Here is a 13,495-nt window from a genome sequence, read left to right on the forward strand (position 1 = left end):
GTCCTCTTTTTAGATTTCCAAAATATGGTAACCCTACATAAAACGTATTTTGAGTCGATACCGGTAACCCTTAAAATTTAACGGAAACGTTTTTTCACGTCATACTGGTCGTGCTGGATGCATTTTTGACGACATCATTGGTTATCCAGAATTTATTTTTTGTGAACAGCAAGTAGGGGAGATGTGGTACCAATGGATTACTGGGACCGAAAATACTTTGAAAATTCTCTATGATAATTCTATGATTACACTCCGTGAACTTGTCTACAATTGCATGCTGGCAACATCTTTCCTCACATACAAAAAAATTCGACGTGCGCGAACTCTGGGGTCTCTCACAGATGTTTTTTGTTTTGGGGGGTGTAAACTAAATTTAGATCGACATATACATTTTTCTTTGTAACCTTCAACACGAACAAACCCGCAATCAGTTTTATTGTGAAGTCTAGAGCTTGTATCAGGCTATATAATGGAACCTATTATTTTTTTCAGTACTTTCCTTGAGTGGAATTTTTTTCGATTCATGTACAAAATTAGTAGGGTGGGGACCGATGATACAATAGCCAAATCAAACAAAATAATCAAGCATACTAATCATGAAACAAATGAAACATGACTACGTACAGAAAATCTTTATGTAATAATTGCATATGATGTTTTATCGCTATAACGAGGTATTTGGAAGTCACACCGTCGATTTTCGGGGAATGTGTATGTACCGTCAAATTTATAAGTCCGAGCCTAAATCGAAACGTGATTTTATGACAACATTTGAGTTAATATTTAATCTATTTTTTGACGGTTGCGACCGAAAATTCTTCTTTGGCTTGCTGTAGCTCAGATTATAATACTGAGCAAGAAAAGTTGTCACATCTGAGTTTTTCAGGGTATATGTGTCATATAGGTCCCCGGGTCGTGTGCCATTGGACCCACCGGGTGGGGACCGATGACACGTTCGAGCAACAAATTTTAAACGTCCATAAATATTTTTCGAAAAGACGGATATTCATGTGTATGTGCGCGATAGGTAGAGCTTGTATCAAAGTGCTCAGCCAGCAAAAGATCTGCTGTTTTCGGCTGAACATTTTGGGGCCAGTGACCATTTTCCAATTTTTGATCCATCGGTACGACATCTCCCCTAATATATTTTCCGCTACATGCATACCATAGCAGGTAACTGGTAATGGTAATCACGCATGTGTAGGGTATATAATGTTTACCAAATGCATCTATTCCCCACCAGAAACTATTGAATTGACCACAAGTGGGGAATTTCCCACCGGTTGGGAACCGCTGATTTAAAAGTAGTATTAATGCGCTGCACAATATAGTTTAAAATTATGGCATGCCACAATACTTTCTGTTTCGCATTTACAGAGGTGGTCAAAGTAGTCAAGAAAGCATCTCAAGTAGAAGTAGCGACGAAAACATCTACTCAAGTACTAGTAGAAGTAATTCTTTTATAAGCAACGTAAAACTACCTTAAGTGGAAATAGAATTGACTGAATTTAAATCCACTCAAGTAAGTGAGCAGTTGTGAGAACTTCGTTCGCATGGACTGATTAAAGCTGCAAATTGAGCTATGCGAAAGATGCAGCGTTTGATTCATATTGATGCCTCCCAGGAGGCAGGGCTTTGGAGCAGCCGTAAATTTAAACTGCTCCGGCTCCGGCTCCGGAGCTCTCTTTTATCATACATTAGCTCCGGATCCAGCTCCGGAGCTGCATTATTACCACTGCTCCGGCTCCAGCTCCGGCTCCGGCTCTGAAATTATCGAATGGGCATGTCTAAATCATGGGGGCCAACCCACGGGTCAAATGTGGCCCACGAGGGGGTTTTGCGTGACCCGCGAGGTAATTTCCTATTATCTCAGATTGTGAACTTGCAATGCCAACCAAAAGTTACAATTCTGGCTGCGACCCTATGTTGATGACTAAAATATCAGTTCCGACGCATTGGCAGAACCAGGGTCCAGTCACATTTTCAGTAAATCGTCGTACATTACAATAAACTAAAATAGTAGCGAAATTTTTCTTCACGCTTTGCCTGTTTAATTGCCGCACTCTTTATTGCTTGGTAGCCTACCCCCTACTGAAAATGAAAAAAAACGCCTAATCAACCCGATTAAGTCTAATTGTATTCGCAATTACGGAAGAAAGTCTTTTCGCGTTTGCGCTGTCATAAAGATCGTCGACGGTGAAATGTAGGCGCAACATGATTGTGATTATCGGATACCTTCGATATCGATGTGACCAGACGCCGAATAGTCGTGTCCTTGCAAACTGAGCCTAGCGGGCGGTATACAATAGACCCGCAATACTCAAGTAATATTATTATTGACCTAGTTCATTAATGAACTTACAAAATTTTTCCCGCTTGGCGCAGCTAGTGGACCGTACACTCGTTCGTCAATTGCATGTGCCCCTTTAGCCGAAAAGGTTGGCCATTCCTGGTCTACATAGATCACTAATCTACCCATATGTTAGTTATCTATAGTAATCTAGAGTCTGTCAGCCATCAGTAACATCCGATGTAGCAACGAAGACATATAGGTTCCGCCGTGCCGGTTTGTGACGCCATACTGAATACTTGTCAATTGTCGGCAACATCGTAATTGCACTAGAACGCACTTTACTCTATTCCATTGATGTGCACAGCATTAAAATTCAGGCCTGCTGTTCAATTATGATAAATCAGCAGATGTGGTTGTTGCCTATATATAATGGCATCTTATGAAATAGGTTGGAGCCGGAGCTACTCCTCAAATAACGGGCTCCAGCTCCGGCTCCGGCTCCGGCTGAATTTTATGTGGAGCTCCAGCTCCGGCTCCAGCTCCGGTGAAAATGCACGGCTCCGGGGCTCCGGCTCCGGGCTCCAGCACCGGCTCCAAAGCCCTGCCAGGAGGTATCAAATTTTCGACAGCATAAGCATTCGTCATTTCATCATGGGATGAAAATGATAGTATTGATATGGAAATGCGATACTAATTCTAGGTTTACTCGAACAGCCCGTTTAAGAAAATATTTGATATGGCGCCCTCCCCCATATAAAAAGGACGTAGTTTAGTCGAAGAGCAATACGGAGAAGTTGTATTGGATACGGTGTAAACATTTTGCGCGATTATTAAACGTTATTAAAATATGGTGGATCGTAAAAATACCATGTGTAGCTTTATTTCCGGAAATTAATTTTATACTTCAACATGTATTTCTCCAGACAAAAGAACTTAAACTAATCAGAATTCAAACCCTCATACTGGGCATTGAAAGAGAAATATAAATACTACTAAAAGCGAAATATGAATTTCATGTCTTTAGTTCGGAAAGTTTCAACGGTGGTATGCTAAAACAGGCCTATAGCTAAAAATAAATGTCAGAATCCACTTTTCCAGATTAGAACACGCCAAGGACAAGTAACTGCAGATTGCGAAACATCAGTTTCAAATGTTATGATGAGCCATATATACTGCTATGAAATATTTTATATGGGCGACAATGCGGTGTGAACGGAACCACGCCACCCGCTACCTAAATGATATTCACCGATACTTTCGTGAAATCTTATTGATCACTCCATATCTACTATGAGCGAAGCGAGACGAGAATTCTGGGCTTTACTTAATAATTGTGAAAATTAAATGTTGATACTCCATGAAAACAACCCCGAAAAGTCTTAGCCTATCTTTCCGATTGGAGGTTTAAACTACTTCTACTAGACAATCTGAAAATAGTGAAAAGTAGGTAAGTAAATCACAAAATATTACGAAGTACAAGTAGAAGTAGCGGGAAATTAGATCTACTTGAGTGACTACCCAATTAGCGGAAAACTACTTAAGTAATCTTAAAAAGTAGAATTACTTCGTTGCTGACCCCCTCTGCTCATTTATCCCCATGGGAAACATCATTGCCCACCCCTGTGTAATGCAGCAGGCTATGTGAGTGTTTTCTCGTCTCGAATAATATTCAAAGTATACATTCCTGTTCAAGTCAAGCGTCAAATTGTTTCAGAATAGTCGTTTATGTTAAATATATTACGATCATATATGTCTGTAATCTTCAATCCGTCAGTATAGAGACGCGCCGTACAGAACAGGTCATGTTTCAAAACAGATTCTTTAGCTTTTCGAATGCATCCCACGAATGAAATAAAATGGAGTATTAGACTAAAACAAATTTCGCGTAGCTTTGGGTGGATTATTATACAATGATACGATTGGTTTGAAACTTTTTGTATTCAGGCCAACATCAGCGTCTACCGGAATGCCGTCAACATTGTTAACAACTTGATCACATCCCATTCATTCACAACAAATCTATCTCTTCAATACAATGCAACTGCTGTGAAAAGACAATTATTGACGAGTCTAACCAACATTTCTCAGTTCATCGAATTACCCTACAATTCAACTATAGCCATAAAGATATACTCAAAGAACGTCGTGTCGGAGGTAATTGCGTGTAATGTTGTAATGGTAACTTTCGCCAAATACAAAAAAGGATAATGACATTTCTATATCTTCTATGTGCTCTGAGGACTAATTTTTATTTTGATCAGATCCAAAGAGTGTCAGGGGAAAAGGAATCGACATTTGAACCAGTTCTTGTGAAAGAAACTGGTGAATATCAAAGTCAAAACAAGTCTCAAGACCTAAACAAGTCAGATACATACAGACCATTGGACGTAACAGTGCCCTCATCTGCTATCGGGTCGAACAAACGAATATCGTTCATTTTATACTTTACAAAGGATTTGTTTCCTGCCGAAAACGCCGCCACGCCTGGTCTGGTAAGTTAATGTTTAGGTTAATTATATCGGTTCACGTTAATCTGCCACTTCAAAAATACATCATTGATCTGAGATGTAGCCCACTCGCCAGGAGATTTGCCAATTCAAATCCATTGATGCAGCTATTTGGTCATCAACTATTGGTCATCGCTTCCGTAAACTAGATATATGGAAGCTTAACGACTGCAGGGAATATTGTCGTTCTGTTGTCAGAAAAACATCATAACCACCTGCATTTTCGAAGCGTCAAGCTTGAATATGATATCCAATGATAATACCTTTGGTAACCTGCGAGCCAACCGGTGTATCCGGGAATTCCGAATATGTCTTGGAACGGTTAGCTATACGTGGTTCGAATGATACAATGGCACTGACTGGTAATTGCATGCTGGTAGAAGCTTTTTCCTCGCACGCAATTTACACTCACTTCCGCGAGTTATGTGGAGTATTACAGTAATTTTATGTTTCTGGTGATTATACTTAATACAAATATTACGGAATCTACCGTTTTCTATTAGTTTTCGTTGTAAATTGATATTTCTCTTTCTTTATTGAGCCGTTGACTCTTGATAGATAAGGGGTTCGCTACAAATCTCCGTGTGTCACGTATAATGACAATGGAAGTGAGTAATCTATCGTGTGGTACCTATGAGTAACAATGTTGAAATGCTTGTATCTGGATCCCAACCTTTTCCGACTCATCGCCCTCTTATCAAGCTCTAGACAAATTTTCTCGCGTCATATGCAGAATAAGCTGGCCGTGTTAGTTAAATATATCTCACTAGACATTCTATCATTTTCGCCCCCTGTCGCACCGCCCCCTTTTTTCTTAAATTCGGCCATTGGGGACGATATCGCGCACGTTGGAAACCACTGGACTAACGCATTGAGTGATCAAAACAGCCTCCATTTTCAGCCGAGTGTTTACTTCGGCGCTGATTACATTTTTACTTTATTCAACAGATCGTAGGAGTCCATATCGGTCACGGCTCGGAGCCTATCGCAGATTTTGAAGGTCACGTGAATATTACACATTATCCAACATTGGATGAATCAAAAGAAAAGAAACACGCGAATTTCACTAATAATTCAAAGTTCATAGTAAGTTCATCGCGGCGAGATAGCGCAGTGGTATAATCCACGGTTGCAACACCAATGCGTTGCGGGTTCGAGTCCGACCGAGGTCGATTTCAGAATTCCTACCTAAGTGTTGGAGGTTTATCTAGGCTCCTCCTCGCCACATCATCCGCGTAAGCGGTGTCTTACAGCAAAGCCTAGAAGTGGGGCGTGCTACTAGTCGGCAGATACTGAATGGAAAATGCAGAAAATCGGCCTTGGTCTAAATGACCGTTGTTGTCGACAAACATCATGAATACCCCAAAAACAGCTAACAAACATAGTAAGTTCAAACCATGATATAAATCAGTATTTTTCAACTTCTAATAAGTCGCAGAACACTTACGCTAATGCGCAAAAACTGCAACTTGTCAATAAGTCATAAAAAATATACCGCAATATACACATCCAACTATACATTACAATCTATTACTGCTGCACAAGATTAGCTTTGCATCACCAGTGTTAAAATAACAAAGCCACTCAATTGCAAGTTTTTCACAAAACGAAAACATGATAATAAATATCTATTGAACATCAGTGTGGCTTCTGCTGTTGCCATTCAGTTACCAGATCAGAAAGGCGAGGCTTCACCTTGGAAAGTGTCATCGTATTGTTCGGTAGAAACGCGATACCGTGATGGGGTGATACCGATCGTGATTGCTAATTACCTACTAGCCTATAAATATTGGCGATATAATTGGCATTTCAGAAGGACGGAGCTCCGATTTCGAGACCTCCCCTCCTCTGAGTACGCCAGTGCACACGACGTACCAAAACACAGTCACAATTCGACTACTGGTCGGCCCTAATTGGCTGCAACCAACGATGGACCAATAGTGCGTGACTTGAGTGCGTGTCTTGACGCCCATATAAACCCTGAGACTCATGGAGCCTCCAGTGATCCATGGAACACCGGTTAAGAACCACTGATCTAAGTTCTGCTACGATTTTCCACAAACCTCTTACTGTTACAATTTGAATGCCATAAGTAGTACTAATCATCGCGTGTTGAGTTCCATCACCATGCATAGAATAGTTCTGCAAATTGTGGTGGTCGTGTGGGTTTACTCATGATGCCACGAGAGTGAATAATGTCACTTCCATGAACAATATACATACGTTTGTTATGAATATCATGTTTCTTACTGAGAGTCATGGCATTTTGATATCATTCTCAATCACCCACCAAATTCGAATGGAGCAACTATACAGTGGGTGGTCAGAGTCCCAAATCAAAAACTGGTATTATGGCAATTATACGATATGATAGAGATATATAATATACGCTATCAACGTATATATACATGCAGGTTAGGCTATGTCTATATGTTTCTGCAAGATAAAATAAAACAGTAAATAATGAAAGGCTGCGCGTTAAATCGCAGAAAGTAATTTTTATAACAGCGGATGTGGTCAAAGTATTCGGCGTCGCTACTCAAGTAGAAGTAGATGTAAAGACGTAAAGCAGCGATTTCTAAGGCGCGTCAAAACTTTCAAATATATTTCACAATTCCCAATCTTGTCGAAACGTGGCCAAAATCACCGAATCCGCCTAATTTTCAGGGTAACATCAGCTGCAATAAGTGCGGCTATTGGAACAATCAATCAGACAAATGGAGTTTCGACGGATGCTTTATGGCAGAAAGCAACGAAAATCGTACCGTTTGCCTGTGTAATCATCTGACAAATTTTGCTAAGCTTGTGGTTGGTGAAGTTATTCTTATTCCTATCCCTTGATAGTTGTATGTAGAACTGCGTATATATGTATTAACAGATACAGGACAGATTGAAGCCAAATATAGCTTTGGATACCGTCAGCGTGGTGGGATTGTCCCTATCCATACTCGGTCTGCTGCTGACTATTACAATCCATGCTGTTAGAGAGTAAGTAATAAGTGTTCTGTTGATTTATTTGAAAGACTGTACTCTATTGACAATCATAATTTATAGTTAATTAGTCATTATCAGCGCCTCTCTGATATAGCGTTTAATATTGTACGACGAATTGGCCGTATGTTGTTAAAAGCACGTAGCTCATGTCTCTTGAATTTTCATTTCAAACTGAAAGTCAAGCTCAACACACTCTGCTGAATACTATGGCAGAGGGCTCATACTATGAGTCAGTACTACTATTATTCAGTTTGCGTTTGAACAGCATGGCATTTACGAGCACTAGGTACAAAAAATCGAGTTCTCGAATCCGGATCGAGCAAGAGTTTCAATAATTCGTGTCGATCAACGAAATATGATTTTTTCCGATTACTGAATTTATACGTTCCGAATCATTAATAATGTATTTATCAGCGAGAACTGTAGTATCGATACAATTTTCCAAAGTGAAATTCCAAAATGAAACGTTGTAAACCTCGATTAGTCGTATCCAGGGCTGCATTTAAAAGAAAAATAAATGTAAAACAAACAGGGTAAATGTAGCTCTCTTGACGAATAGGCTTCCAACCCATGTCATATACAGACCTAATATATCTTTAACCAGGACTACAGCGTCATGCAGCATTTTTACGGTCGAAGGTCATCATCAGCACAGCATTCATTCCGTTTCAATGTTCAATATCTATTTACTATAGCTGTTGAATCCATTATTCCTAGTATTTCAACCATCCCATATCGTATACGTCGTCTATATCGGGTGGTAATCGTCGTCCGCAAGGCTCATACAACATGTTTTGGGAATGTATTCACACAATTATGTCATAATTATACAACTTACAATACATTTTTTAAATGCTTTTGTTTAAATCAATCAATGTTTAAGTAACCATTTGCTTTAAATACAACCCTAGTCGTACAAATACGAAACATGTATAGCACAAAGATATGCACACCGAATCGACATATCTGTGAAGTCATGATCGTGATCACCACACAGCATATAGTCAAAAACTGCGATGAAGTAGGCACGGTAGAAAAAATACCAAGTTATCTTTAATGTAATGTAGAACAAGCATAGTAATTTTGTGGTCACGTAAAATGTAGATATTCGAACTTTCCGCATCATTCATACTGTTGGTGATCTCAGATAATCGCTAGATTTTACCGTTAACTAATGTACATGTTTTCAGAGATGTGAGAAAACGTCGCCCCACCCAGATCTTGTTTCATATCTGCGCGACCATAATCATTTGCAACGTGGTCTTCGTGTTCGGTATTGATAAGAAAAATCACCGGGGATGGTGTACCGCCATTGCTGCGACAATGCAGTACTTCTTTCTCGCTAGCTTTACCTGGATGACCATTTACGCGTTCGATATGTACCGAGCGTTCGTGCTGGTATGAACGCTATTCCAACTATACAAATTACGCACATACAAACCTGGCTTTCATGTACAGGTATTCAGATCTGGAAGATCTCATTATATGATGAGATGCGCGCTATTCGGCTACGGGTTGCCGCTATTGATTACAGCCCTGAACGTTGGATTAACAGTAGGATACCTTGATCCACGGAATGAAAGTACTAATGGTGGGTTTGTGAGTACTCATCAGCTATTGCCCTGTAGGTCACACAGGACGATAGGAAATATTCGGCGAAGGTCTTTTCCAACATGTAAATTAAATGTGCGATAACGAAACTTCTGACGACAGCATAGGAATTAATACCAAATGATAATTAATATCAGGTATGAAGCGCTCGTATTACTGCTGGCTTGTAGGAATTCCGTGTGGCAACAGTTGACTGTACAGTGTACACTGATCCACGTGTAAGGGGTGGTCAAATGTGCTATTCATGTTATTGAAGTATAGGCTATGGAAATAACCTGATAATTCACCACACCCTCGCACAAGCAATAGTTGGAAATGACAAGTATAAAATTAAGCAAGTATAATCGTAGTTCTATAAACTTGATTGCTACTATGTTTCTAATAAAATATGACCTACCCTTAATTGAAGATCTGTTTTCAATTTTGAGAATAATATGCACATTCCTTATCTTTAAAATAATACCCAGTCTACAGCGTGATTAAGACTCGAATTACTGAATTCATTAAATCAATAATTATTAAATGTCAACTAAATAATACCGTCGGAAAAAGACGCCATTGGTGCATAGCAGGTAAGATAGTTTTTTATGAAGAATTGCGGGATAAATCCGCTGAGCTATATAAACAATTTCATTAATTAAATTAATCTAAATATCAACTAAATACCTTTGGAGAAACACGGTATCGGTGAATAGCAGGTAAGATAGTTTGTGCCAGAAAATTTCGGGATGTAGCTATCCGAAAAGCGTTGCAAGTGCGTAATCAAAGTCGGCGCCAAGCGAAAGTGCTTTACTCAACCAAGGGTTGTCATAGGCGAATTCCCAGTCCAAATGTCAATAGTGCTACGCTTGTTTTTGAAACTAGTACCTTGTGTCATTTCTCTTCGCCTAGTCCTTATATAATACGCGTTTTATGTTTCTCGTTCAGGGTGTAATACAATGCGAAATCTCTCCCACTACGTACAGGAGAATGTATGTTGGCTTTATAAGTACTCTCTATACGTCGGATTCCTGGCTCCTGTTGCCTTGATGATCATCTTTAACGTATACGTGTACATCGCTGTGATCAGAGTACTTTTTAAGCGAAATAAGTCGGTGAGTTCATTGTTCGAATGAGTGACCGAATATGAGCGCGAGAGGGGGCTGTTATTCGGCTTTGTTGTCATGAGATGTGAGGAGTAAGTAGAGTCGTTCAAAGTCGTTCTCGTTGGTACTCAAGTAGAAGTGAATGTAGCAACATAGATTTCTACTCATGCATAAGTAAAAGTGGAGATTTGAAAGTAAGCATGTATGTTCAGTAGTTTATACTGGGGGTTGTTGTGCCAAAAAAACAGAAACTGTGACGTAAAAGTAGTAGCAGTCCAAAATTATAACAACTGGAGTATGTAGTGCAAGTAGACGAAACCTACCTGAGTACTTTGAAGAAGAGCAAGTACCTCTTTACAGACTACCTTTGGTAACTACGGCGTGATATATAGATACGAGCGGTGGCTCTGAACCAGTGTTCACGGGGTCCCAAGTTTCCCGCAGGTCAAAACACAGTCTCAGCTCATACAAATGATTTGAGATGACTCGCCCGTCTTGGCCATCATTGGTTGTAGGCAATTAAATTCGATTAGTAGCCGATTTGTCACTGTTAAGATGGCACGTCGTGTGCAGTGGCGTACGGGGATTGGGGTTCGAAATCGATACCTGTCCTTCTGAAATGCAAATTCTGTTTTCACTATTTATAAGCTCATTTGAAATTAAGCAATTGGTGTCACGCCATTCCGTTTCTATCTACGGTCGCTCCCGACTAGAGTCAGCTGAATTGGACATGAAATTCATAGAAAAGTGTCTATGTATCAAATCCGGAACAGGATTTCGATTTCGATATCCGCTCATCTCTGGTCCTGGCGAAGGAAATGACTGTTACCCGTCACGTTGCTGTTGATGATCAACCAACACAGGGAATTATATCAGACCCCACCAGTGCCACCAAGCGTATATTTCTCTACATGATAATATTTCGAGATATTACGAGTTATTTTTCGCTGCTCAGGTTAATTCAACCGCTACGGACACCAGCCCCAAGGAGTATTTACTCATCAGCTTTACTATGCTATCGAGTACCGGGGCATTCTGGGTGGTTGGATACGTGATGCTGCTCTGCGAGAGCCAGGCGTGCCTCACAACTTTGAACTGGATATTCGTGGTCGTGAACACCTTGCAAGTAAGCTGTTCGCCGTTGATTTTCGAGCGATTCACGCTTCGTAAAATATCATGTGTTATAGCCTGACACGTAGCCTCGCTGTTGAATTGATGCGAATCATGTAATGATCAATTAACATGCAGTAGGACATGTCAATTGCATGTAGAACCAACAGGGACGTGACACGTATCTTCAAATTATGTATGATATCAATGGATGGTTGCTTTTAAGATGGTGAATTACTACACAATCGGCACAGAGAAAAGGTCGTGAAAATTTTGATTACTGTTATCTCTTCTTTGGGCTGGAGCTATCTCCCTTTCCTGTTAGATAGACTATTTTGGATGTTCTATTTTTGTTCGCGTCCTTTTTGACGATAATCTAATGTGATCGGAACATTATATTCCGCTACACTTAGGGAAGCTGACCTGTACATTTTGCTTGCCTCATTCAGGGATTCCTGATATTCTTGTGCACCTGCGTACGACATGAGAGCATGAGAAATATATGGCTGCAGCCTCTGTTACGATGTTTCAAGGTCGAGGGCAGCCCGAAAAGATTGCTGTCGAGCAGTAACGACAAGAGCCAGTACAGTTCCAAGAGCAACGAGGCTTCCACAGGCGGATACTCGACAAAAGAATCCGAAATGTAGCCTTCCTCGGTGTCGTATATGATGCTATATGTATGCTGATTGCACAATATTTCGACACAGCTGATGCGCAGACTTATAATATGAGTACTACTACTTCTCTAGTCCCGCATTTTCGAGTCTTTGGAAAAGTACCCAACGATGCATAATGACAGCAAATATCATTAAATCAGTGGATTCACATTTGTTTAATAGAATATATGTTGCCTAGACATTGCGAGCATAAATTCCATACGCATGACACAGGCAGAGTTGGACAACTAGGTAATTCTAGTATAGTCTAACCAGACTCTAATCAGAACGGAATTTCGTCAATCTAATTCTAGTTGAATTTGTGAAATGTATCTTTGCTCTAATTCTAATTCTAACCTATGGTGTAATGTTTTATGCCATCCTTATAATTCTGGCCTTATCTCGGGTTTTCCCAAAAACGCAACATCAACACTGTATAGTGTGAGACGAGTGAAGCATGTTGTACCTATATCTGCTATTCTCATGCTCACGAGAATTCTCTCGGATTTGATATGACCAGAACTTCAGTCGATGTCCAAGTTTTCGCGAATTCAGTAATTCCCATTCTTGTCTAATTTTGACGAAACTGCGTAGCTACCATTCTAGTTCTAATTTCATTTGGAAAAAGCTGTGTACTTATAATTGCGATATTATACTCTAATTTGGAAGCGTTGTATATTTTTTAGGTGTCCTAGTCTGAAACCATGCCATTCTCCTAATTTCGCTTAGTTCGATAGATCAATACACGCAGCGTATTATCCGCAGTGATTTAATGATGATCGCGCCAACTAGTTGAGAGCAGGAAACCGTATCGCGCGTTTGCCCAGTTTGCAATTTGCATTTGTTATCACTGCGTTATTTGAAAATTTGTTACTGCCAGCCTCAACTTCCTCTTGCACAGTTTCTTAACGATCACATTCTGAATTGTGAAAATGAATGAAAATAAATGTACGTAAAAAAAGTTTTTAAATAGCCGATACTTACTTTTCCAGATGGTACTTCATCTGTTCTGAATGGGACACGAATCTATCTAATGTGTGATTTTGCAATCTCTCATTTGTAAATATACGGAAGAGCAGATATCGTGCTATATGAACATGTGAGGATGCTTATCTTAATAATGAAGTGAATAGGAGTTAAGAAACGAATTGATAAGATGCAATACATTACCCATTTAAAATTGGTATGATACAATTCGAGCCTGTGCCATTGGTTGAGGACTACACAAACTATATTCGA

The 13,495-nt window shown here is 39.9% G+C and overlaps 1 protein-coding gene across 2 annotated transcripts in view; it reads left to right on the plus strand.

Moving 5' to 3' along the window:
- LOC145441979 (uncharacterized) overlaps positions 1 to 12,643 on the plus strand; it is a 36,849-nt gene extending 24,206 nt beyond the window's left edge. For both annotated transcript variants that reach the window (XM_080319940.1, XM_080319941.1), the window contains exons 11-20: positions 4,238 to 4,447; positions 4,555 to 4,785; positions 5,749 to 5,886; positions 7,468 to 7,617; positions 7,685 to 7,788; positions 8,985 to 9,192; positions 9,253 to 9,385; positions 10,333 to 10,499; positions 11,446 to 11,616; positions 12,050 to 12,643. In XM_080319940.1, the coding sequence (XP_080176066.1) occupies positions 4,238 to 4,447; positions 4,555 to 4,785; positions 5,749 to 5,886; positions 7,468 to 7,617; positions 7,685 to 7,788; positions 8,985 to 9,192; positions 9,253 to 9,385; positions 10,333 to 10,499; positions 11,446 to 11,616; positions 12,050 to 12,247 (1,710 nt within the window). In that variant the 3' untranslated portion in view covers positions 12,248 to 12,643. The remainder of the gene's footprint in view (positions 1 to 4,237; positions 4,448 to 4,554; positions 4,786 to 5,748; positions 5,887 to 7,467; positions 7,618 to 7,684; positions 7,789 to 8,984; positions 9,193 to 9,252; positions 9,386 to 10,332; positions 10,500 to 11,445; positions 11,617 to 12,049) is intronic.
- The last annotated feature ends 852 nt before the right edge of the window (positions 12,644 to 13,495 follow it).

The sequence above is a fragment of the Botryllus schlosseri genome, chromosome 6 (assembly GCF_051294905.1).
Source record: "Botryllus schlosseri isolate E-star chromosome 6, Bs_hap1, whole genome shotgun sequence".
NCBI lineage: Eukaryota > Metazoa > Chordata > Ascidiacea > Stolidobranchia > Styelidae > Botryllus > Botryllus schlosseri.